Below are 24,754 nucleotides of genomic sequence, written 5' to 3'. Positions count from 1 at the left end.
CATTCTTAGTTGTAAAATTTAACTATTTTGTGAGCAGCCATAAGAGCTGAGTGAAAGATCAAGCAAAACAATGCCCAAGATGAATGTTAGCAAGAGAGAAGAAGGCCTGTCTGCCACTGGTCAACAGAAGAAACATGTGGAACAGTACTCACTCTCATACCAACTGAAGAATGCTGCTGAAGCTGTAGCTTTTAGGATTTAAAAAAATTGTCATGAGAAACTCGGCACATACACATAGAACAATCGGATAATTGAAAATCCTGAAAGGAGTAAAACCAACAGCTTGAACAGAAAAGATATTGGGGATGCAAATAAAGTGTTAACTTGTGTTGTTCAACTGAGTACTCAAATTGATGAATGGTTGTCTTTTCAATACCAGTGTTTGAAAGAGGGTACACATATTCGTACAGCAGACAATCTTATCAACATGGATGCAAGTTTTCAATTACTTGACAACCGGAATCCAGCACTGGCTGCCATTAAACCAAAACAGGGAAAAGAAGAACTTCAGATTCATGTGCTGGAGAGAAAGAAAATTCATTCCAAAAGTTGGATTGAGAGTATCACAAAACTTTACAAAAGGCTTAACTCTTTTATAAGAACTAAAATTGATTACAAATTTAGCTCCATGTTAAATAATTAAATTCATGCAGGCTTTACCGGCATATCTGTTGCAAATACACTTCTCGGGTTTGCCACTGGATTGTATTGCATAAATCCCACAACATTTCATCGATGCAACTGCTCAACATCTTTAGGATGTGGTAGTTGTTGCTGTAACAGCAATAAGACAGGACTGATGATAAACGCATGGCAATGTCAAAATTTATCAGGCCAATAGCAGGCAATACTCGTGGCAGGAAGATGCTCGCAGTGGGAGCCACAGAAAGGCCTTCTGTGTGTGCGCTGTGGGCAATGACTGTGGTGCCAGACAGTCCTGTCGTTAAGAGCTGAAATGAAACTCAGCAGTGTGTTGTGTCAGGTCATGAATCTGAAGTTCTTCTTTTCCCTGTTTTGGTTTAATGGCAGCCAGTGCTGGATTCCGGTTGGCAAGTAATTGAAAACTTGCATCCATGTTGATAAGACTGTCTGCTGTACGAATATGTGTACCCTCTTTAACAATACAACCCCAGAGAGATGACACTGCGGGTAAAATTTCAGTCTTTTCACAAAACATACGATGCCCCGTGACCAGGCAATACTCTGCTATCGCAGGCTTTATCAGGTTGCCACAGGCATGTGTGATGCAGTAAGCTCATGGCTCAGCATGGTTGCCCAATATAGGATTTTCCACATTGGCATGGGGTCTTATACACACCACATTTCCTGGGGCCAAGGTCATCTTTGACCGAGCACAATATATTCCTCCATTTTGCAGTGGCGAAAAAACACACTTAATGTCATGCCTTTTGAGAATTCTTTCTATTCTTGAAGACATGTTGCCAAAATAGGGCAAGAACACCAATGTAATAGGTTTGTCTGCATCTTTATTTACATCTTTGCTTTGAATTTGCTTAGAACGGAATGCATGGTGTACCTGTCTATAGGTATAACCATCCTGTTGGAATACTGTTCTTAGGTGTTATAGCTCACCAGGTAGACTGTTTGTATCTGAGACCATGTGTGCTCTATGAACCAAAGAGTGCAAGTCTCTTCTGTGTTGTGCAGCATAACAACAACTTGTGGCTTGCTTTGATGCTGTATCATTATTTATGAAAATACCTTTGCAGGGCTTGTTAGAGCTTATCAGCAGTTAGTCTGAAAAAGACATTGTGGCATTGTTTACCCACATGTTTAAAGGCCACATGTTGTCATCACCCTGGGCAACACAGTCATGTCGTACGCTCTTTGGGGCACAGAACACATGTAGTCTCAGATGCCGACAGTGTACCTGGTGAGCTACAGCACCTAAGAATGGTACGTCAACAGAATGGCTATCCCAGTAGACAGATACACCAGGGCTGTAAATGAAGATGTGGAGGCACCCATTGCAATGGCGTTCTTGCCCTATTTTGGTGGCACGTCTTCAAGAATAGAAAGAACCCTCAAAAGGCATGACAACAAGTGTGTTTTTCAGTGACCAGCAAAATGGAGGAATTTATTGTGCTTGGTCAAAGATGACCTTGGCCTTAGGAAACATGGTGTGTATAGGAACCCATGCCAATGTGAAAAACCTTATATAGGGCAGACATGCCAAATCATGCAAGAACGTTGTCACACGTGCATGGGGCAACCTGATATGTCAGCTGTAGTGAAGCATTGCCTAGACATAGGGCATCACATGTTTTACGAAAAGACTGAAATTTTATCCCCAGCATCTTCTTCTGGAAGGCCACAAATATCCGTACAGTGGACAATCTTATCAACTGGAATGCAGGTTTTCAATTAAGCACCACCTGGAATCCAGCACTGGCTGCCATTAAATCAAAACAGGGAAAGTAAGAACTTCTGTTTCGTGACCCAATGCAACACACTGCCAAGACTTAATTCAGTTTTTAACCACAAGAGTGTCCAGCAGCACTATGATTGCCACAGCACATGTGCAGAAGGACTTTCTGCAGATGCCAGCAGGGGGGCACTAGGAGCACTGCTTTCCATTAACTGCTAGCCTCTTTCCACATATGCGTATTGCCAGCTCCTGGCCAGATGAATTTTGATGCTGCCATCCAATCATCATCAGTTGCATCTTGCAACAGTAACAGTAGCAACCACCACCACCACCACCACCACCTCCTCCTCCTCCTCCTCCTCCTCCTCCTCCTCCTCCTGAAGATGTCAAGCAGTTGCATCGATGAAATATTGTGGGATTTACACAGTACGATCCGTTGCAAACCTGAGGAGTATATTTGCAATTAAAATAATGTGAGCAAAAATCAAGTGTTTCAAGGTGAAAGAAACGATGAAAAAAGCAACACTGTAAATTATGAAATAATGTAAAGTAATAGAACTAACTGTGATGAATTTTGTAACAATGAAAGATTGTGAGGTAATTGTTGAGCAAATATAAATATGTTGGTGGCAGCAGCCATGTGGGGCTAGTTATAACGAACTGATTGTATCTTTTCTTCTTGCACATTGAAGTGAAAACTGGGAGAATTAGTGTCTCAGTAATTAATCAAACACTAGAACAACACATCTTGCGACAAGTTAAGTACCGCAGTTTTATGTTTAACATTACTGCCTCCATCTCTAGCACATAGTATAAGGATGTGGATTTTGGTACCATGAAAATCACCTTGCTGATCTTATTTAATATAATTACTGATTCTGAATATATTTTGATGAAATATAAATATTAAAAGTCTCATTATGTGTCCGACCCTTGATTATCAGCATTGCGACTGCAAAGTGTGACATTGTCAACACGTATTTGAAATCCTTTACTAAATGACTTCTCACACCAGACGGGTCTCATAGTGTCCAATAAGTATATGATAGAGGTTTAATAAGTGGCAGTTTTTTTTAAGGGAGAGAATACTGAAAGCGGAAAAAGTAGTGACTGCCAAAGTTAATATTCTAATGCTTATTAAAGGCCTTATTCTAACAGAATTGTACAGATGAACACCCTGTTGATGAGTAGCAGCACATGGTTTACTGATGACATATATTCTACAGCATGTAATGCTTTTGATGGTGAGTAACTGAATGGCCATACCTGATCGCCTGGTTCATAATCAGCTGGAAGGTGAGCATCTGGTGCCCTTTCTGCTTCTGGTAGACAGTGCAATCCATTTGTGGGACCATTGCCGTCTTCTGGTGTGAAAACCACTCCCTTCCATTTCAGCAGTCCCCCAGCACCTGCCCCTGAAGTACCAGTACCTGCACGATCTGACTGATTGCGATGCCCTGTAGCATCGACTGCAGACTGGTATGCTGGATTACGGTAACTGAATGCAGTACTTGTGCTTGATGTAGATGAGAGTGGTGGCATGCTCATGGGCTCAACAGAGTCAGTGGCTAGTGGCATTATGTCACCGCCACCACTACTGCTGCAGCAACTGCTACTAAAACACAAAATTTGAAAATACCAATAGAGGCCTTGCTGTAAGATCATGTCAAATATATTTTACCCTATTTGCTTTCAGTATCTTCATAAGCGGAAAGTCAGTTTGAAAGTGGAAAGTGGGTAAGTGCAGCGTGTTTCGAGGTGGAGTGGAGGAGTGAAGAACAAAGGAAGTAACTGCAGGGTGTATCAAAAAGAATCATCCAATTAAAAAAATTGTAACTATTGTGTTATGTGAGATATGTGCATGAACAATGTATTGTTGGAAAGAGCAAACTCACATGTATTACATGGTTCCTGCTACGTAGCAGCAGTGAGAGTCCATTTCAGTTCTAGTGAAAATGGTGTCGGGGAAATGGAAAGCGTTTTGTATTCTATGTTTTCTGCACTGCGGGCCAGTAATAACTGTTCAGCGTGACTTTTGTACTAGGTATGGTGTGGTGTGGATCCTCCTACAGCACAGAGCATTAGATGATGGCATGAACAATTCTGAGAAACAGGTTGTTTTTGTAAAGACGAATCACCAGGCCGTCCCCAAGTGTCTGACACAGAGATTGAACACGTCCGCCATAGTTTAACAAGGAGCCCACAAAAATCCATTTGCTGTTCAGCTTGACAGCTCAACATGAGAAATGGAGAAATATTCCTGTGATCCACATTGCATCCAACATTAAATGAAAGAATTCACTGCATGACGGTAAAGTAGACTTAGGCTGTCATTTCATGTTTGTATGATTGCTTTTGCATGTCAATAACACAAACTTATTTGGAGAAGAACATACTTTTGGCTTCTGTCATTGTATACTGCTTGAAGCCGTCTACTCAGAACACCAATACAGATGGTATAAATTAAATTGTATAGATAAAAAAAAATCTACTCAACAAGTAGCTGCAAAACATACACATGAAAGACTGTTGCAATTGTTAAGCTTATGGAGACAGTGGCGCTTTCATCAGGCAGAATGGTTTAAGGGGAAGGAAGAAGGGTGAAGGAAAAGGACTGGAGAGGCCTAGGGAAAGGGTCAGATTTTTGGAAAGTCACCCAGAACTGTGGGTCAGGGGAGACTTACCGTATGGGATGAGAAAGAAAGACTGATTGTTGGGGACTGCATCAGACGAGATTTGAAAACCTGAGAGCTTAATGGTGGAAGACAAGGTAATATTCAGACAGAGACTACTGCTTAAACATCATGCACGAGTTAATAAGAGTGCAAAGCTATGTGCATTGTACATAACAGAGGTGGGAGTGGGGTGGTGAAAAATAGACGGGAAAGCAATGAAAGGTGTAGAAAGCTTAAACTACAGTGAAGAAATACTAAGACAGAAGAAATTTACGTAAATTAAGGCCAGGTGGGTGGCGAGAATCAAGGACATGTTGTAGTGCTAGTTCCCACCTGTGGAGTTCTGAGAAACTGATGTCTGTGGGAAGAATCCAGATGTTACGTGTGGTGAAACAGGTGCCAATGTCATGAATGTCATTCTCTGCAACAGGATATTGTGATTTGGCAGTATACACCCTCTGCCTATGCCCATTGATGCTAATTGATAATTTGGTGGTAGATATACCAATGTCGAAGAACGAACAGCGTTTACATAATAGCTGGTATATGATGTGTCGTTTCGTAGGTGGCTCTCTCTTTGATAGGGCTATTGTAGGTGGTGGTAGGAGGGTGCATAGGGGAAGTCTTGCAGCAGGGATGGTCACAGGGGTAGGAGCCATAGGGTAGGGAGACGGATGGAGAAGGAGCATAGGACATGACAAGAATATTGTGGAGATTGGAAGGAAGACGGAAAGCTATTCTAAGTGTGGTGGGCAAAATTTCAGACAGAATGGATCTCATTTCAGGACATGATTTTAGGAAGTCATGGCCCTGTTGAAGTAGTTGTTTAAGACATTCCAGACCAGGATAATATTGAACCACCAATGGTATGCTCTGAAGCTGTTTTGTGGAGGAATTAGCAGTACCAGGATTGGATGTGATGGACCCAGAAATCTGATTTTTAACTGAGCTAGTGGGATAATTATGTGCAGTGAAGGCTGAGGTGAGAATGGTGGTGTATTGCTGCAAAGAGTCTACCTTGGATGCCAAGGCTGTGTGGGATGGAATATTTGACATGGGGTGGATGGCAACTGTCAAAATGTAAGTACTTTTGATTGTTGGTGGGTTTAATGTGGACAGAAATGGGTAGCTGGCTTTTGGTGAGTTGATTAAGGTGAATAGGATTGATGTCATAGGTTTGGAATCAGGTGGGTGCTGGCTAAGAAAATGTTCAGAAGCCAACAGACCATGTATGGGGGGATGTTGGTATAGACAGAGGTGGCATCAATGGTGACTAGCAAGGTGTGTGGTGGGAGTGGGACGGCATGGATTTCAGATGATCCAGGAAATGGTTGGTATTTTTGCAGGGGAGTCTTTGTACTATGGGTTGCAGATGTTGATCAACTATGGCAGGTATACGTTCGGTGGGTGCTGTGATTCCAGCACCTATAGGACGGCCAGGATGATTGGGTTTGTGGATCTTAGGATGAAGGTAAAAGGTGAGGGTACATGGTTTGTGTGGGGTGAGAAGTTCTATGGATTTAGGTGTTAGTCCTTGTGAGGGGCCTGAGATTTTAAGAAGGGACTGCAGGTTAGTTTGAATCACAGGCATGGGATGTTGATGGCAGACACTGTATGTAGAAGTGTGAGACAGCTGCTGTAGACCTTCACTAACATACTCCTTTCTGTCAAGTACTACAATGGTAGATCCTTTATCTGCTGGGAGGATAATGATGGAGTCATCAGCTTTTAGGGAATTCTGCAGAGGACAGATTAGGGTGATACTGTAGGGACCTGAGGAAGGGGTGTGAAGCAATGCTGGGTGTGAGGAAGGCTTGTAAGGGATGATTTTGACATAGTGGTGGTGTATAAAGTTGAGATCATGGTCTGAACTGTTCAACACACGATTCAATGTGAGGTTTGCTGTTGGAAAGGTTTTGGGATTGGGTTGTAAAGTGATATTTCCAATGGATATTAAGTGTGAAGGAAAGTAGGTCCTTCAACAAAGCAGGGTGATCAGATGCAAGTTTAGGGCTGAAAGTGAGGCCCTTAGATAATACAGATAAGTCAAGAGTGCTTTAGACGAGAAGTTATGCACATTGTACTGTTGTGATTGGTTCTTGGGATTATGGGTTATTCTTGGTCTGGAGGCGGAGGTGAAGGCTGTGCAATGTTAAGGAGATTGGCCAAGCTCAGCCTGTAGGAGAGGAGTGGTGGTTGATGGTGTGGTTGATGGTGTGGCTGATGGTATGGCTGTTTTGGGAGCTGCAGAGGGACAGGAAGGGAAATACCACTGTTCAGGTAGTTTAGGAGAAGATGGGACAGCTTTTTGAGGTGAAGTCTGGCATGTTGTTGCAGTTTGAAATTGGCTTGGCAGATGATACCATTCAAGAAAACATGAGGGGCAGATAACTGCAGGATTTTGTAGAAAGAGAGAAACCTGGTAAAGTGGAAATTTGCTGATGCATATAGGTCACAGATTAGTCAAGGAAGAGCAAGATATTTTCGTACCTGAAAATGTGAAAGAGCCCACCATTTCTTCTGTCTCAACATTTCTTCACTGAACTACCCTTTGCTTCCCTCTATTTTATTTTTCTACAGCTTTCATTGTCTTTCCCGTCTATTTTTCATTGCCCCCTCTCACCTCTGTTACGTACAATGCACTTGGCTTCTCATGCTTATTAACTCATGCACGATGTTTTAGTAGTAATCTCTGTCTGCATATCACCTTGTCTTCCACCTTTAAGCTCTCAGGTTTTCAAATCTCGTCTGATGCAGACCACAGCAATCAGTCTTTCCTTCTTATCCCGTATGGTAAGTGTCCCCCGACCCACAGTTCTGGGTGACTTTCCCAAAATCTACTCCTTTTCCTAGATCTCTCCAGTCCTTCTCCCCTTCATCCTTCTTCCTTCCTCTTCACCCCTTCTGCCTGAAGAAGGAGCCACTGGCTCTGAAAGCTTGGCAATTACAACAGTCATTTATGTGTGTGTTCTGTTGCCAATTGGTGAGTAGATATTTAACTATCCAATTTAATACTTTTGTCAGTAACTGATTGTTTTCATTGTTATATTAGATAGCATAAATTGACACACAATCCATCAGCTACAGCAGAAAACATTGGATTATATAAAAAATCTCACTGTGATACAAAAATAAAGTTATGTAACCTGTGTTATTACAAATTTACATGTGTCACAAAATATGTCATAAACATGCTCTTATGAACATCTTTTACTCAAAAATGTCTTTCTCCCTCTCCTAGCCTATATTTCAGACCATAGGTAGAATTCAAAAGTGAAGAACGAGTATGTATAGAAAAGTGTGTAGGGTTACGGGAGACCTTACCTGTACCTAGGGCAGGGACTTCCAGGTGCAGGCTCAGGAGGTGGGTCCCCCTCATCCTCTTCCCATTCAGCCTCCCCGCTGCTCCCAAACACCAGACGCGGTTTCCGCGTCTGTGGGGTCAGGCTGCCCACTGCTCCACAGAGATCGAGGAAATTTGGCCTCAGGGGCTTGACAGGCTCTCCCACACTTCCTGCTGTTGATGAAAAGCTGCTGGCATGCCCTCTGGCCCGTGTGGAGTCGGCATCAGCATCGGCACTGCTCGAACATGTCAGTGTGTTGCTGTTGTTTTGTGAGTGCTCCTCAGACGAGTCTGAAGTACTCGTCTGACTCTGACTCGATACCATGTATTTTTGACCAGCTGGCATTCCTGATGGGCATTGAAGAGTATGAGTTTGCATATTTGTCTGATTTGCACATTAGAGAATAAGCTACAATTTTTTGTTATTTATTGTACACTTTTAAAAAACTGAAATATTATTATTTCTAAAAAGTACCAGAAAACGATTGATCTTTTTTACTACAAAGAACATAAAGCAGTATGCATTGGACTGGGTGTGTGGAGCACCCTTTCTGCTATATACACTTTTCTGTATTAAATTTTGCACCAATCACCCACGTGAATAAAATTTTACAAGATAAAAGTGGTCTAAAGTATGTCATATACACCCACATATGGACAGAAGTGAGAGGGGTTTTCCAAGAGACACAAAGAGGTGTTAGAATGGGAAGTATTCACAAACAGAGTGAAAATAAAAGTGGGACTGTGATACTGTGCTATTGATGTAACCTAAAATCACAATGTTCCTCTGGAAATATAACAAAAACTTATGACTATTTACGCCATCTATTTTTTGCTCTAATCTTTTATGGTACTGGAATGCAGAACTGGGCTTCATTTTCTCCAAGACATGCATATCATGATCTTTACAAACAACAATGAATGAATCTTCTGGCATATGTTTAACACTAAACACTTTGTCCTGGTATGTGGAATGAGGAGAAAGAAATACAGAGCAAGTATTACAAAGTGTGCTTAAACTGAAATTTCTATATTACTAAACAGCTAACTTGTGGCACAGTCCCAGTTACAGTTGCCTAACAGCTCCAAGGAGCAACAAAAATTTGATTTTCAATATTTCATAAAATTACTGACTGAATTTAAAACTTTAAAATGCTGTCATAACCTACTTGTTAAGAGCTACAACCATGTGTTAAAATTTTAGCACAATATGTCATTAATTACAGTTAGGAACGGTTTATATGTCTTTCGACAACATAACTCATGGCACACAAGTTACCCAGAATATATTCATCCAGTACATTAGAATGAGAGCACTTACTGTCTTCTGACCAAGCTTTACACTTAATTTCAAACCTCTCAAACCATTTTTTCCCCAACATTCCCCGCACAAAATGATGAAAGGAAGAAAGTTTACAGCATACTACATTTTCACTGTTCATGCAGTAAAACAACAGCATCAGGTACATTATGTTCACAACATCTGCAGATGGTTCATTCTATTCACAACATTTGCAGATGGTATCCAAATATACCACTGAATATAATGGAAAATTGTATCATTGTACAACACTTACTTTGGGAGATATGATATTTTATACGTCTACATCTACATCTATAATCTGTAAATCACTGTGAAGTGCACAGCAAAAAGTACTTCCCATTGTAACAGTTATTAGGGTCTCTTCGTGTTCCATTCACATATGTAGTGCAGGAAAAAAGATTGTTTATATGGCTTTGTATGTGCTGTAATTAATCTGACCTTGTCCCCATGATCCCTGCGCAGCGATACATACGGGGTTGAAGTGCATTCCTAGAGCCAATATTTAAAGCCAGTTCAGTTTCTTCAGTATCTCTTTGACCCTCTGCCACAGGTCAGGGAAATGTGTGACCATTTGTGCTGCCCTTCTCTGTATACATTCAATATCACATGTTAGTCCTATTTGGTACAGGTTCCACGCACTTGAGCAATACTCTAAAATGGGTCGCACGAGTGATTTGTAAGCAATCTTCTTTGTAGACCGACTGCTTTTTTCCCAATTTTTTACCTATGAAGTTAAGTCTACCACCTGATTTGCCCATGTGATCATTCCATTTCATATCTCCCCAAAGTTTTACACTCAGATATTTGTACAAGTTGGGTGATCCAACTGTGTCTCATTGATTTTAGAATCATATAGTCCCAAAATTTTTTTTGGTTTTATGAAGTGCACAGAAGGATCTGACAAGGTAGTTCTAGTCTTTTAAGAATTGGGGAAGAGATTTACTGGTGAAGGACTATTTCAATATTAAATGTAGCATAACAGCAAAAAAATTATACAGTTTTCCTGTTGGTAGTTTTATCTACTTCACTGCTGCTGGAACAAGCTCAGTTGAACTATGATGGAAAAGGAATTCAGCAGTGGCCTTGTTGATAAAAAAACTGCCTTGGATTCATCTGAATCAGCTGAGGGAAACAGCTGGTAACTTAAATCAGCAAGTTTGCCTCAACTCCATAAAAGGCCAGACTGTGACAGAGTGTCAAACTACACACTGTTTGGCAGCACAAATTTCGAAATACACCATAAAAAATAACTATACATTTATTTACCTCTTGAAAGTCCTCTAAGATAACAGAGAAATTATACTTGGATGTTGCTTAACACAAGGAGAGGAACTAAATCACATTACAAGAGAAATGATCCAGTGAGAGTGTTAATGAATGACAATGCAAAACTAAAATCAACAGATAATAAAAATTTATGCATAAGAACTTTTTAATTTTTTCTCATTTCTTTTCTTATTCTTACTTTCAAGTGTTGCAGCTTTGTTTTCTGAAGGAGAAGATCTTGTGAGATGACGTCTGCGTGGTGAAGAGCAGGGAGAAGAATCAGCTGACACTCGGCGCAGCCTGCTACCACTGTAGCTTGATTCGCCAGGTGACATCTTTCGCACTGCTAAGTCCGTAAGCATGTCTCTTGCTTCTTTCCTGAAATAAAATGTTAGTTACATGTTGCCATAAAAAATAGCAAATGACATTTATTAATGAAGTGAATTTTCTTGTGTATCTTACCTTCAATTCTTTTATAGGATTTTCAAACAATTCTTGTTGTCTTTATAGGATATTCAGTATTTGTGAGACCATCGAACATGCAGTTAATAATAATGACACTGAACAGAAAACTATTGCAAAAACTATTTGCTCTATAATAAGATAAGTAAAATATTACCCCTTCAGTTCCACCCTTTAGTGCATATGTTTTATACTCTAAGCGTTAAATCCTCGTACACCAAGAGGAACATTATCATATGGCTGCCCTTCAATTTATCAATGATCTGGATATCCTGGCGCTCACCCAGATAAAAAGTAAAAAGTGCTGATATGAACTGGAGTACAGTATAATGAAGACCAATAATTTCACTATACTAGAACAGATCAAAGCTCTTCCATTCTGCAGTCATTCTAAATATACTCTCATAGTTCTATGCTATGCTATTATGTTCAAATTTATACTGTGAAAATCAGTTTTATTTTCAGTAGTACTGTTTCATTATTTAACATATATTGTTAATCACTGGAAGCTATGAATATTCTGACACATACTGGCCAGTATTTTTGTGCATTCATGAAGATTAATTTAATATCATATAAATGAAAATTTGGAGTAGGTATTAAAATCCATAGAGAAGAAATAAAAACTTTGAGGTTCACCAATGACATTGTAATTCTGTCAGAGACAGCAAAGGACTTGGAAGAGCAGTTGAACGGAATGGACAGTGTCTTGAAAGGAGGATATAAGATGAACATCAACAAAAGCAAAACGAGGATAATGGAATGCAGTCGAGTTAACTCGGGTGATGCTGAGGGAATTAGATTAGGAAATGAGACACTTAAAGTAGTAAAGGAGTTCTGCTATTTGGGGAGCAAAATAACTGATGATGGTCGAAGTAGAGAGGATACAAAATGTAGACTGGCAATGGCAAGGAAAGCATTTCTGAAGAAGAGAAATTTGTTAACATCAAGTATAGATTTCAGTGTCAGGAATTCGTTTCTGAAAGTATTTGTATGGAGTGTAGCCATGTATGGAAGTGTAACATGGACGATAAATAGCTTGGACAAGAAGAGAATAGAAGCTTTCGAAATGTGGTGCTACAGAAGAATGCTGAAGATTAGATGGGTAGATCACATAACTAATGAAGAGGTATTGAATAGAATTGGGGAGAAGAGGAGTTTGTGGCACAACTTGACAAGAAGAAGAGACCGGTTGGTAGGACATGTTCTGAGGCATCAAGGGATCACAAATTTAGCATTGGAGGGCAGCGTGGAGGGTAAAAATTGTAGAGGGAGACCAAGAGATGAATACACTAAGCAGATTCAGAAGGATGTAGGTTGCAGTAAGTACTGGGAGATGAAGAAGCTTGCACAGGATAGAGTAGCATGGAGAGCTGCATCAAACCAGTCTCAGGACTGAAGACCACAACAACAACAACAACAACAAAAACATGAAAAGATAAAAATATATGTTGAGATTAATAAAAAATCAATATGATGGCAGGAAAAATGTATCAAGTATTTTATGTGCTGCTAAATTCACATAATAGACACTCATTTTAATGGTGATGAATTCATTCACTTGCTAAATTTCATTGTACAATTCTAACCTTAAGAGAGGCTTTGGTTTAAATGGCTTCTCCTCCTCAGTTGGTGAAAGAGCAGATACTGGAGTCTGGCTCTCATCACGATACAAACGTAATTTGACAACATCGCCACACTGTCGTAGGAACATTACTGCTTCTTCATGACTCATTGGAGATATATCCACATCGTTTACCTGAAATGGGAAATTTTACAGCTTGTTTTTGTGTCATTTTACAACTCCATAGCCATAACACTGTAGATAGATAAAGTAAGGTCAAAGAAAAAGAATACAGTTGTTTCTATCAGTAAGGGACATTTACTCTCTCTAAAAAATGTCTGCTGGCTTTCACAGTGTGGAGACTGCCTGCAGCATGTTATTTCACCAAACTCTGCAAAACACTTACATTAAATGATGATGCCAAATAACAATGAATTTATATATTATGTATTAATGTGCAGCTGGGATAGTCACCCAACTGAAACATGACTCCTGATATCTAAACCTCATTGGAGACAGAGTGTCTTTCCCTTAAATACAAAGAATGCATACCTTTAAAAGACTAAATTGTATTGAGAATTTCACCAAGACAAACTGAATAAAGGGGAACAAAAAATATCATGATGTTAAAAAAAAAAAAAAAAATGTAAAGCTGTTATCCCAACATACAGCACCGAACACCCTTTCAGGACTTAATGATAAACATACACTACTGAAATTGGGAACAATGGCAAGGAGGAGGATAACTATCATGGACTGACAAGTTGAGGGAGAGTCAGGGCAGCATTGAAATTTCCCTTGTCTATGCATGCTAAATGAAACAATGATTCTTTATTACTTCCCAGCTTTCAGTTCCTTTACTCTCCCAACCCCACTTTTGTGCTATTCATTACAATTCTTGTTTATCTGCCTCTCAATCCATCTTCACTTCTCATACTTTTCTTCTGTCATCTCTGGACTGAAGCTGACACAGTGATTACCAATGTACTGTGTTTGACTTCATACTCTGACAACTCCCTTTTCATCTCTCTCTCCCATCATCCTCACAATGAGTGTATCACTCTCAACCTGTTGCTTGAGTGACCTTCCACTCCTCATCAATCCTATCTCTTTTTCTTCAGTGACAAATTACCAAAAACTTCCAAAAGTTAGGAATAGTTTTTTTTCCTACTTTTAATGTTTCTGTTGACAGTTCTGAAATTTCACCTCCTGAAGCTAGTTCCAGGCCAACCAGTCTATGTTCTCGTAATTTTACACTACTGTGCCAAACTGTGGCAAACCACAAACTTGACCATCCAGTGCTGAACATGCTGCACACTACAGCACTAATGACTTCAACAGCTGCTTCACTACATGAGGCATTTGGGTACTCTGTTCCAGCACAAGTTTCTCTGAACTGTACAGGTGCATATGGCCTCTGCAGCATAACCTACAGACTATCAATCCCCCTGGCGTAAACCTTTACTAACTTGTTTCCTCCCTTCACTCCCCCACTCCCCCCTATGTGAGCACTCTCTCTCTCTCTCTCTCTCTCTCTCTCTCTCTCTCTCTCTCTCTCTCTCTCTCTCCCCCTCTCTCCCCCCCTCCTCCCCCCACATGCTCTACCCTCAGAACCCTCTTTCATTTTACTGTGCACCCTCTGCATCATCTGGCAGATGACCTGCCTCACACTACCCTGCTACCCTGCTACCCTCTCCCTGCCTCATGCATCCTTCCCTATTCCCTACCCTCATCCATCTACACAGGCAACTACTCTCACTGCTACCATAAGCGAGTACATTTGGGTATCTGTGTGACTGTGTTTGTGTGAATGTGTGAATGTGTGTACTCTTACTAGAATTGTTTTCTATTGCACGTTTCTGTGCATGATACACCAATCCTGTATAGGTATGTGATTGTGTATCACATATTTTGCACAATATTTTGCACATTTTTCAATCCAAAAATACCAGTTTACAATGCAATCACCAAGAAAAATAAATTCTCTCTCTCTCTGTGTGCGTGTGTGTGTGTGTGTGTGTGTGTGTGTGTGTGTGAGAGAGAGAGAGAGAGAGAGAGAGAGAGAGAGAGAGAGAGAGAAGACAGATGTGGTGGAGATCTCAGACACTATCCAAAAGAAAAACAGCATTCAGCATTGAAATAGTAAGAATACAAATAATCCAGATACCATTTGGTCTGCTTAATGTAACCAGTCTTTCAAAGTTTTGGCTGAAAATTTACATATACAGATGCCTACAATATCTAGTGTAAAGAATAAAGACTGACCGCAACTATCTTGTCACCAGGCCGAATACGCCCATCTGAAAGTGCAGGTTCACGAACTAATGCTCTGACATAGTGGCCCAGAACACTTTCATCCTCCTTGCGCAGAGTGAAGCCCAGGCTGCGGTTCACCTTGGTCAGCACAATATCAAATTCCTGCAACATCCAAAAGATCCAACCAAATCAGTGAACGTATTTGACAGAAACTTTGTGACCTCACACTTTTTGTAATGATAGCTGTTAGCATGTAATTGACCCATTAAACATTTATTTGAAAGGCATGTTTAGTAAAATAACCTCTGAGCCACAAGAAATTAATGTATTTCATTGAAAGACTCAGATTGTTTTTTCATTGGAGTTCCTGATTTAGATGGGCAGTATTTTGTAAAAGACTTGCACACTGATCTTCATCACCATACAAAAACAATATACACTGATAGTATAACCTTCCTATACTCTTAAGTCACAAACTGCATTAACTTATGGTAAATTGTCCTGTTGGACAGAAATTAAATCGCGTAGATATCAGCTTTCTTGGTAATTTTCTGTCAGACAGGGTGTCCTAAATCCTTAGGGTCAAAATTGTTCAGACATTAGAGTATCATAACAGAACATTTTGAAATAAGGAACTAGTGTTTGGAAAAACATTTCATGTGATGTGAGGTCTTGTATGAACAATGTAAGTAAAGCACATTTTTGGAAACTGCTTCTGCTACAGAACAAATGACTGTCTACCACATCAGTGTTGGTGATACTAGTTTGAAAAAAGTTACACAATTATCTGTGATGTGTCCACAGTGGAATTAACTGCTGTTTACAGTTAACTGCTGGTTGTCAAAAATGGAACAGAACTTCTTACTGGAACTGTCAGATATATGGTTCAGCAAGGCTGGTAAGCCAAACAGTAAATTGGAAAACTCAAGAAAAGGTTCATTGTTGTGTCAGAGAACTGTCCATTGTACTAAACTGAGAATTGTTCACATGGCAGAATATGCAGGGATAGTGGTTGATCCTGTGGGAGAAAGTTCATCAATAAGCACTCATCAGTTTTCCTGAAGTTGCACACCTCAGTGAATACAGTGCGCAAAGTGAAGATGAAGGTGGAGATTACATACCGTGTAGCAGTTACACCCATATTATAAACAAAGTATGCAGTCAATGGGGCAAATCCAATGTTAAGTTCTGTTAATTGGTTATATAGTGCAGTAGTGTAGTGCAGAATGTGCCTCCACTGACGAGCTGAAGGTTTTCCACCAGGATCCTTCAAGAACTGCTACAAAGACTAAAAACAATACCTTTCTTGCTGACCGGGAAATATTTTGTACATACCTGTGATGTACAAAAAGAATAAAATTCATAGTTCCAAAAAAATCAGTGTCATAGATCCTGTAAACCATATGTGGTAATATTCGATACTCTGAAGTGTCGACTGGAGCATAACTTTTTAGGAAAGAATGGGCATCTCGGCAGAAAGGGGAGCTACAGTATAGCCAGTGTAAGAAGATTCCTGACAGCTGCAGTGTGCTAGGCACAGCTGTTTTTCACCAAACTTCCCTCAACAAATTACGTAACACAATTTTGTAAATGTCTCTGTGGTAAAGACTCTGTGTTGTCGGAGTTGTATAGATGGCTATTGGTTTTGTCTGCAGCCGTTTGCGGTTTATAGCTGAAATCTGGCAACACTACTACCAGGACATCTTCTTTCACTGACTCAAGTTGTAGGCTTCACATTTGGGAGGAGTGAAGTCCAGCTCTCATTGTCTTATCGGATCTTGTGCTCAACCTGTAAGAGGGCAGTGTTTACATGCTAGCTGTTTGTACTGCAGCCTAGGGGCCCACTCCACAAAAATATAAATGAAAACTGATCATTCTGATACTGCTGAGTGGGCCTCCATAAAAGACATAGATGTAAATATTACACATGGGCTTATTTGGTTGGTTCTTCAGTGGGCTGCTGATATGAATTTAGTCAGCATTCACCTCTCAAAACAACACATTTGCTCATTCCAAATTCCAGGTCTGACACATGGCACTTCAGTTGGCAGTACTTAGAACTGCACATATTCACACCAGAGCAAAACACAGCATTTTCTTTCTCTCAGTCATTTTAACAGAAAACATGTAGGTGCCTATATAGTTGTTTTAAAAAAATATATAACCTATTTCTACATGAATGTTATTAGAGTGTCATGTAAAAATATGAAGTAAGCTTGTCAAGAATTTTTCAACATGTTTGCTAAATATGTTTCTCTGTTATATATTATGATCACATTTATATATTACACATAATTAAGAATACATAGCCCATGTCCATCCAACATTTATCGGAGTAATGTGTAAAAGTTTGAAGTAAATTGGTAAAGAACTTTTCAAGATTTTTGGTAACAACGTTTCCCCTTCACATATTACATATGGTTTTATAAAGTATAAGCTGGCATTCCAGTACATATATACTGGAGCCCTACTATTGTATGCGAATGCAACATTGTTTCAGACTTCGAAAGCAATCGCTTAAGAACTTTCTGAGATTTACTACTTTGAACATTTTTATTTATATATGTAGAATGAGCTACCACTCTGATTCCTGCATAGCAGGAGTATCAACATTTTTGTTTTTAAATAGTTGTTCATTGTGATTTTAATAAATCATGTTGAATATGTTAATGATTTCAATTCTTTACATTTTTGATAGCATCAATTTACTAAATTTTAAATTTCAAAGCAAAATTTTACAGAATTTAAATAATAAATTTTGAATGCTTTTCATTAGAACACTGATCCAAAATGGTAGTTTTGTGAGTTAGTTATCACAAAAATTTTCTGTGATGTGGCCCGCTGCAGAGATTCAACCTCGTGGTCCATATAACCTAAATACAGCTCTCATTTGTAATGACGTCACAGACATTGGGATACTAAACACTAATCTTCATTCTTTGGTGTAAGCTACTGTCACTCGCAGTTGCCTATTTACAATTTTTTCAGCGTGCATTTTTGCGAATTTATGTTGTCTATGTCGCAGCAGATATAAGGTGCGAGATGTATATGCAGCCCCGCAGTTGGTGGTGGTAGTAGTGGTAGTGGTAGTGGTAGTAGTAGTGTTGGTAGTAGTAGTAGTTTTAATCATTCATAGATGGCTTTTATAAGGATACTGGATGTCTGCACAAAAATATGCTTTCTAGGTATTATCACAATTTGTTGATTGGCTAACAGACCATTCTGTGAAATCCACACATCAATAGCACTTTCCATTTCCGCAATATTTATGGTGCAAGTTTTAGGTGATTCGTCCTGCACGTAAAAGACTATGTCCCGACTGACTCTTCTCACTCACTGACTCGTCATCGTCCAGCCCAGACTGCTAAGGATAAAAATCTGAACTTTGGAGAAGGTGTCAATCTGCTGTAGGCATCGTTTAAGAAAGGACTGTTCAAAATTCTACTACGAAGGGGGTGAAACAGAGGATGATAGGATACTTTAAAATATGTCGCTACTAAGGCAACTTTGACGCTCGAACTATGAAGACTGGCATTTGCTTTTTCATTCAGAAATGAATAAAAATTCATGCTTCAGCATTTTTGGAAATTCAGCCAATAAGGTAGTAAAATAGTAGATGAAAGTTTTTGAAAATAAATTATTAAAGAACTACTAAAGGTTTTTTAGAGATAATCTATGAAAAAATGTACCAGACCTTCGGAAATTAAAAAAAAAACATGGAATTAGGGGTTTTTGGAAAATCCACATCCTAAGGCAGTGAAATAGAGGATGAACAATTTTATGAAATTAGTTCATTATGAAAGCACTTTCAAAGCTAAATATATGAAAATTTGTATTTGGCTACTCTGTTAGAAATAATAAAATATGTTCTTCACTAATTTTTGGAAATTCAACCCCCAATGGGGTGAAATAGGGGCGACAGTATTTAAGCAAATGTTTCGTTGTGTTAAAAATTTTTAAAGCTAAACCTCTGAAAGTTGGTCTTTTATTTCTCGGTAAGGAGATGAACGATTCTGTGGAAATATCACCAAAACGAAAAAGGTCTGATTAACGAAAACCTTGGACTCCAGCTAGCAGAATAGCTTTTTGGTCGAAAGTACTTTCGGAAAGGACCATGCTTTTACGACCCTAAATAGAGAAAAAAGTTTAGGTGTTGCAGTTTGTGAAGAACATAAAAATTCGACTAAACAAAAAGGAAAAATTCCTATGCAGACCATACAGCCTATGCGAGCGAAGCAGCCGACACTAAGCTATTCATATGCACTGAAGAGCCGAAGAAATTGATACACCTGCCTAATATCGTGTAGGGGCTAACCCGAGCACGCAGAAGTGCCGCAACACGACGTGACGTGGACTCAACTAATGTCTGAAGAGTGCTGGAGGGAACTGACACCATGAATCCTGCAGGACAGTCCATAAATGCGTAAGAGTACGATGGGGTGGAGATCTCTTGTTAACAGCACGTTGCAAGGCATCCCAGATATACTCAATAATGTTCGTGTCTGGGGAGTTTGGTGGCCAAGGGAAGTGTTTAAACGAAGAAGAGTGTTCCTGGAGTCACTCTGTAGCAATTCTGGACGTGTGGGGTGTCGCATTGTCCTGCTGCAACTGCCCAAGTCCGTCGGAATGCAAATTCGACATGAACGGACGCAGGTAATCAGACAGGATGCTACCGTATGTGTCACCTGTCAGAATCATATCTACACTTGAGAGGTGGCATGAGCCCCCTCTCATATTTCTATCTTACGATTTTCCTCTCTAATTGCATGCAGTGAAAAGTCGCTATTCCTTCACACGCGGACTTCCCACGCAGCGTCTCTCGTCACCCGGGTGGTCCGGTGACAGGCGGGCTCCGCTGATCTGGAAAGGGTTAAGCCGACGGGTGTGAGGAAGTCGAGTGAATGCTTTGCAGACGCCGACATTGTCAAAAGACACGCCCAGAGGGGTCTGAAGTAGCGGCTGGGCTAGAGGTTCCGTTACTTCGCAGAATCTTAGCGAAAACACTTTCTGGCGGGCTACTAGCAAGGCGTGTGAATGACTTGTGTACCCAGGCAGTTGTGGCGGGAAAATTCCCGCGCTTTCTGCAAAATAGTAACTGTGATTTGCTTGCTCAGGGCATAGCTCCGTGACGTAGCAAAATAAGCGCAGAAATTGGCGCCAAGAATCTCCATTGGTGGAATGGTAGTGCTCCGGCAATGGAGTGGAATTTTCCGCCGGTGTTCGAGTTGCTGATTGGAACGTTTAACCACGGCCACCGTCGTGGGGGCGGGAATGTTGTGTGTTCGACCTGTACGGGTGCTCTAGGTAGTCGGCTCTCGCCTTTCGGTCGAGGACGTCGAAGCAACCAGCCATCGCCTCCGGTACGCCAGATCGTGTTCTGGCAGTTAAGAAGACAGTTTGGTAATGTATGTCCGCAGCACCGGCAGATAGATATTTTCCTAGCTGATAATCAGAGCTCAGCAGAGCGCACCTGTTCGTCTTTTTCTAACTTTGTTCTGTCTTGAGTAGCAGCAATTAATGTTGGATTAGCTGTGTGCCTCTCTTAAGATTTGAGTGGCAAGGAATTGGCTCCACATACCACTTCGTCATAAACCTCACAATCTAGTTTAGGGACAACTTCACCTTCACAGCGTTTGTTTGAGTATCCAATTTGAGCCAATTTGATGTATTATAAATGTTTCATGTGTTTTTGTTTATTATTTTGTGTTTAGTCTTAATAAATCATATTGTTATTTTGGACAGACTTTCATTCTGTTAATCGGTAGAGCAACCCATCATTTCTCACTACGTTAATGAAACCTTCCTTTATTTAACTTATTTATCAAATTTAATTATTGCAGGTGCCAAACTCTTTTCTACTCCACCTGCAGGGTTGATTACAGTCAGTTCGCGTATATAATTTTTAATCCATGTGCAACAGCAAAAGTCGGAGTTAGAATAGGGGGGGCTTAGAGCATCATTTACATATGTAGATTCTAGAAGAATTTAGTGTTAAATACACTGCTTGCCCCGGCACCTCGCATAAAATGGCGACCCTGCCAGGATTGGTTCCTGTTGAGGATTCAGTCGCCCAACACACGCCAGCTACACAGTATGTCACGAATATCCAAGTATAAGTCCCTGGTTATTCATCTGTGACAGTCACGAGCAGCACGCTAAATCCCCAACCAGCACATTGGCATGGTAGGCTTTATGCCTGCATTTCTCTCGTCTAGGGCTCCATTGGAGTCAAACGCTCACAGGTTCACCCCGACTTGCAAGACAACGATGCTGGCGCAGCTCTGCAAAAAAACTATACTGCCCATATTCATCCTCGAAATCATGCAATATACCACAATCTTGCAGTGCACTGACGCGTGCCTGCAAGCATTGGTATGAACGTCTCACGAACTGGTTGTGGCCGCTATGGAGCATATCACGACTTCTCAGAACGCTTCTAAGAGCACGTTCTTGTATGCGCCCGTTTGTGCGACATCTTGTCACTCATCTTTATCCCTTAACATGGACACCAGATAGGAAAGGACAAAAACATTGCTCATGGAATGGTAGTGCCTCTTATCGCAACGACAGAGGAGATCGCGAACATAGACAAAAAAAGTTAACAGCAGTAAATTCTTATTCGAGAAAACGCAGCGTGCTAATACTTTAACAATCTTAATCTATTAATGCAACGATTATTGTTCCCCGAAGAAAGGTTCATATATTTGCGTATTCTACTATGTACACCACTTAAACTACTATTATTCCATGAACTTCTTTGTGTGAGAGAAGTGGTGGAGTCCTATGGACTAGTGTCAATCCCTTCTTAGACTCCCCCTCCTCTGACGTGCATTAGGATTTGGAGGTCTAATTTCAATCTCCTGGTTCTCCTGTTGTCCTTGATTTCGCTCTCTCCAATTACGGTCGCTTTGCCGTTCGTCATTCCTCTTGTCCCAGATTGCTTGTCTAGATTGACCCTGTTCCCCGACGTTCTGCTTTCCGTGCCTCTGGTTTCCATAATCTTGAATAGCGTTACCTTGATTTCCGTAACCCTGGTTTCCTAACTGACCAGTGGGATTATGCGATCTGTTGTCGTCTTCCCTTGCTGGCCCGTGGTATTTGTTATTTTGCGCCTTCTTCCTGTCCTTTGCGTCTTGTTTATCGAAGACTACTGCGAGTTCGTGCAGTAGACTCTTGAATGCATCTATGTCAGATCCACACTTCCCGACAAGGGTCTGTTGATACCTAACTGGCAATTTGGAAAAGCAAAATTTAATGATTTCTCCGTTGCAATATGGATTATCTAAAAACTGATTCTTCTTGAGTAAATCATCAAAAAATTTGGTTGCGCTCCTATGCCCGGACACTTCCAGTTCAGGACAAAATATTATTTCCTCTTTAATCCTGTCTTGCGTATCCTTTGACCAGTAGGTCCACAGGAATGCACCAACAAATTCCTGATAAGTCCGACACGTCGCTGCCACGCCCCGCATCTTTTCCGCAGCTTGGCCTTCGATGTGTCCACACATGAATTCTAATTTGGCCTGGGTTGGCCATGACGACGGTAATGAATTTGTAAATTGCATCACCCAGCTCTTCGGATGCATCGACCCTCCATTATCTTTGAATTTCTGGAGTTTTAGTATCGACAGGAAGTGATTGTGATCAAAATTCTGTCCGATCCTCGCACTGGTGTTGTCACTTGTTTCCGATACTTGCACGTCTGCTGAGTGTCCTGATCTATCTTGCTGATAACTGTGATGTGCTACGTCTGTATCACAGTGGAAGTGGCATTCAGCATTCACTCTTCTAAGTGGGCTGCAATTATTGGAGCTATTACTCGCTGTTTCTGCGTGTGCATTGTTCGTTCCGCACGCTGTCACTGGGCTAGAGCACGGCGGGCTTTTCCTCGGAGACACAATGCTGTGTACTCCATCATTGGTATCCGAACGCGCAGTGCTCGTGTGCCCGTTTCGCTCTAGTTTTGCTATCTGACTCTCTACTTCTTTCATTCGTTTCGTGATGTTCGTAACCGCAATATTACCTTGAGTCTTTAAGGCCGCTAGGGATTTTGAGTGGACTTGTGTCGCACGTTGCAAGCACCCTGCGAGTTGAGAAGTTACTCTTGCGATTTTCATTGCACCTGCTGCTGCAGTTTTGGCTAGGCCTGCTACTTTTTGTGCTACCATTGACATTTGTTTTGCTTCTCCACATTCTTTTTTTATTGTTAATAATTCCCCACGAATTTCCCCTATATGCGAAATTATTGCCTCTGTGTCCTTCTTACGCTGTTCCTCAGCTTCTTCTTTCTCCTTCTTACGTTGTTTCTCAGCTTCTTCCTTCTCCTTCTTACGTTGTTTCTCATCTTCTTCCTTCTCCTTCTTACGTTGTTCATCAGCTTCTTCTTTCATTGATCGTAGGAAGCTCAGTATTGGGTTTACGTCATCTTTTTGATCCTCGTCAAACATGGGCGATGTAACTCTGGACACCTGGGCGCTAGAGCTCTGACGTGACCGAGCTGGCCTCTGTCTGCACTCGTTCGTTTGACTATAAACTTCTGCTACCGTCTCGACCTGTGTGCCTGTCTCTGTTCCATCCTCCACTTCACTATCATAATCACGGTCGCGACGTTGCTCTAAGATCGCGTCCAAATTACGATTTTCCTCTCTAATTGCATGCAGTGAAAAGTCGCTATTCCTTCACACGCGGACTTCCCACGCAGCGTCTCTCGTCACCCGGGTGGTCCGGTGACAGGCGGGCTCCGCTGATCTGGAAAGGGTTAAGCCGACGGGTGTGAGGAAGTCGAGTGAATGCTTTGCAGACGCCGACATTGTCAAAAGACACGTCCGGAGGGGTCTGAAGTAGCGGCTGGGCTAGAGGTTCCGTTACTTCGCAGAATCTTAGCGAAAACACTTTCTGGCGGGCTACCAGCAAGGCGTGGGAATGACTTGTGTACCCAGGCAGTTGTGGCGGGAAAATTCCCGCGCTTTCTGCAAAATAGTAACTGTGATTTGCTTGCTCAGGGCATAGCTCCGTGACGTAGCAAAATCAGTGCAGAAATTGGCGCCAATAATCTCCATTGGTGGAATGGTAGTGCTCCGGCAATGGAGTGGAATTTTCCTCCGGTTTTCGAGTTGCTGATTGGAATGTTTAACCACGGCCACTGTCGTGGGGGCGGGAATGTTGTGTGTTCGGCCTGTACGGGTGCTCTAGGTAGTCGGCTCTCGTCTCCGGCAATGGAGTGGAATTTTCCGCCGGTTTTCGAGTTGCTTATTGGAACGTTTAACCACGGCCACCGTCGTGGGGGCGGGAATGTTGTGTATTTGGCCTGTACGGGTGCTCTAGGTAGTCGGCTCTCGCCTTTCGGTCGAGGACGTCGAAGCAACCAGCCATCGCCTCCGGTACGCCAGATCGTGTTCTGGCAGTTAAGAAGACAGTTTGGTAATGTATGTCCGCAGCACCAGCAGATAGGGATTTTCCTAGGTGATAATCAGAG

The 24,754-nt window shown here is 41.2% G+C and overlaps 1 protein-coding gene across 1 annotated transcript in view; it reads right to left on the bottom strand.

Annotated features, from left to right (window-relative positions):
• The window catches only part of LOC124593783 (tyrosine-protein phosphatase non-receptor type 13-like), a 723,760-nt gene that overhangs the window by 6,168 nt on the left and 692,838 nt on the right, over positions 1-24,754 (bottom strand). Inside the window, exons 6-10 of the mRNA XM_047132135.1 lie at positions 15,289-15,441; positions 13,049-13,218; positions 11,197-11,375; positions 8,389-8,755; positions 3,656-4,004 (exon numbers count right to left, since the gene is read on the bottom strand). Coding sequence (XP_046988091.1) covers positions 3,656-4,004; positions 8,389-8,755; positions 11,197-11,375; positions 13,049-13,218; positions 15,289-15,441 — 1,218 coding nt within the window. The remainder of the gene's footprint in view (positions 1-3,655; positions 4,005-8,388; positions 8,756-11,196; positions 11,376-13,048; positions 13,219-15,288; positions 15,442-24,754) is intronic.

The sequence above is a fragment of the Schistocerca americana genome, chromosome 1, assembly GCF_021461395.2.
Source record: "Schistocerca americana isolate TAMUIC-IGC-003095 chromosome 1, iqSchAmer2.1, whole genome shotgun sequence".
Taxonomy (NCBI): Eukaryota; Metazoa; Arthropoda; class Insecta; order Orthoptera; family Acrididae; genus Schistocerca; species Schistocerca americana.
Note: the sequence above shows the minus strand (reverse complement) of the source record. Positions and strands in the feature narration are given on the sequence as shown.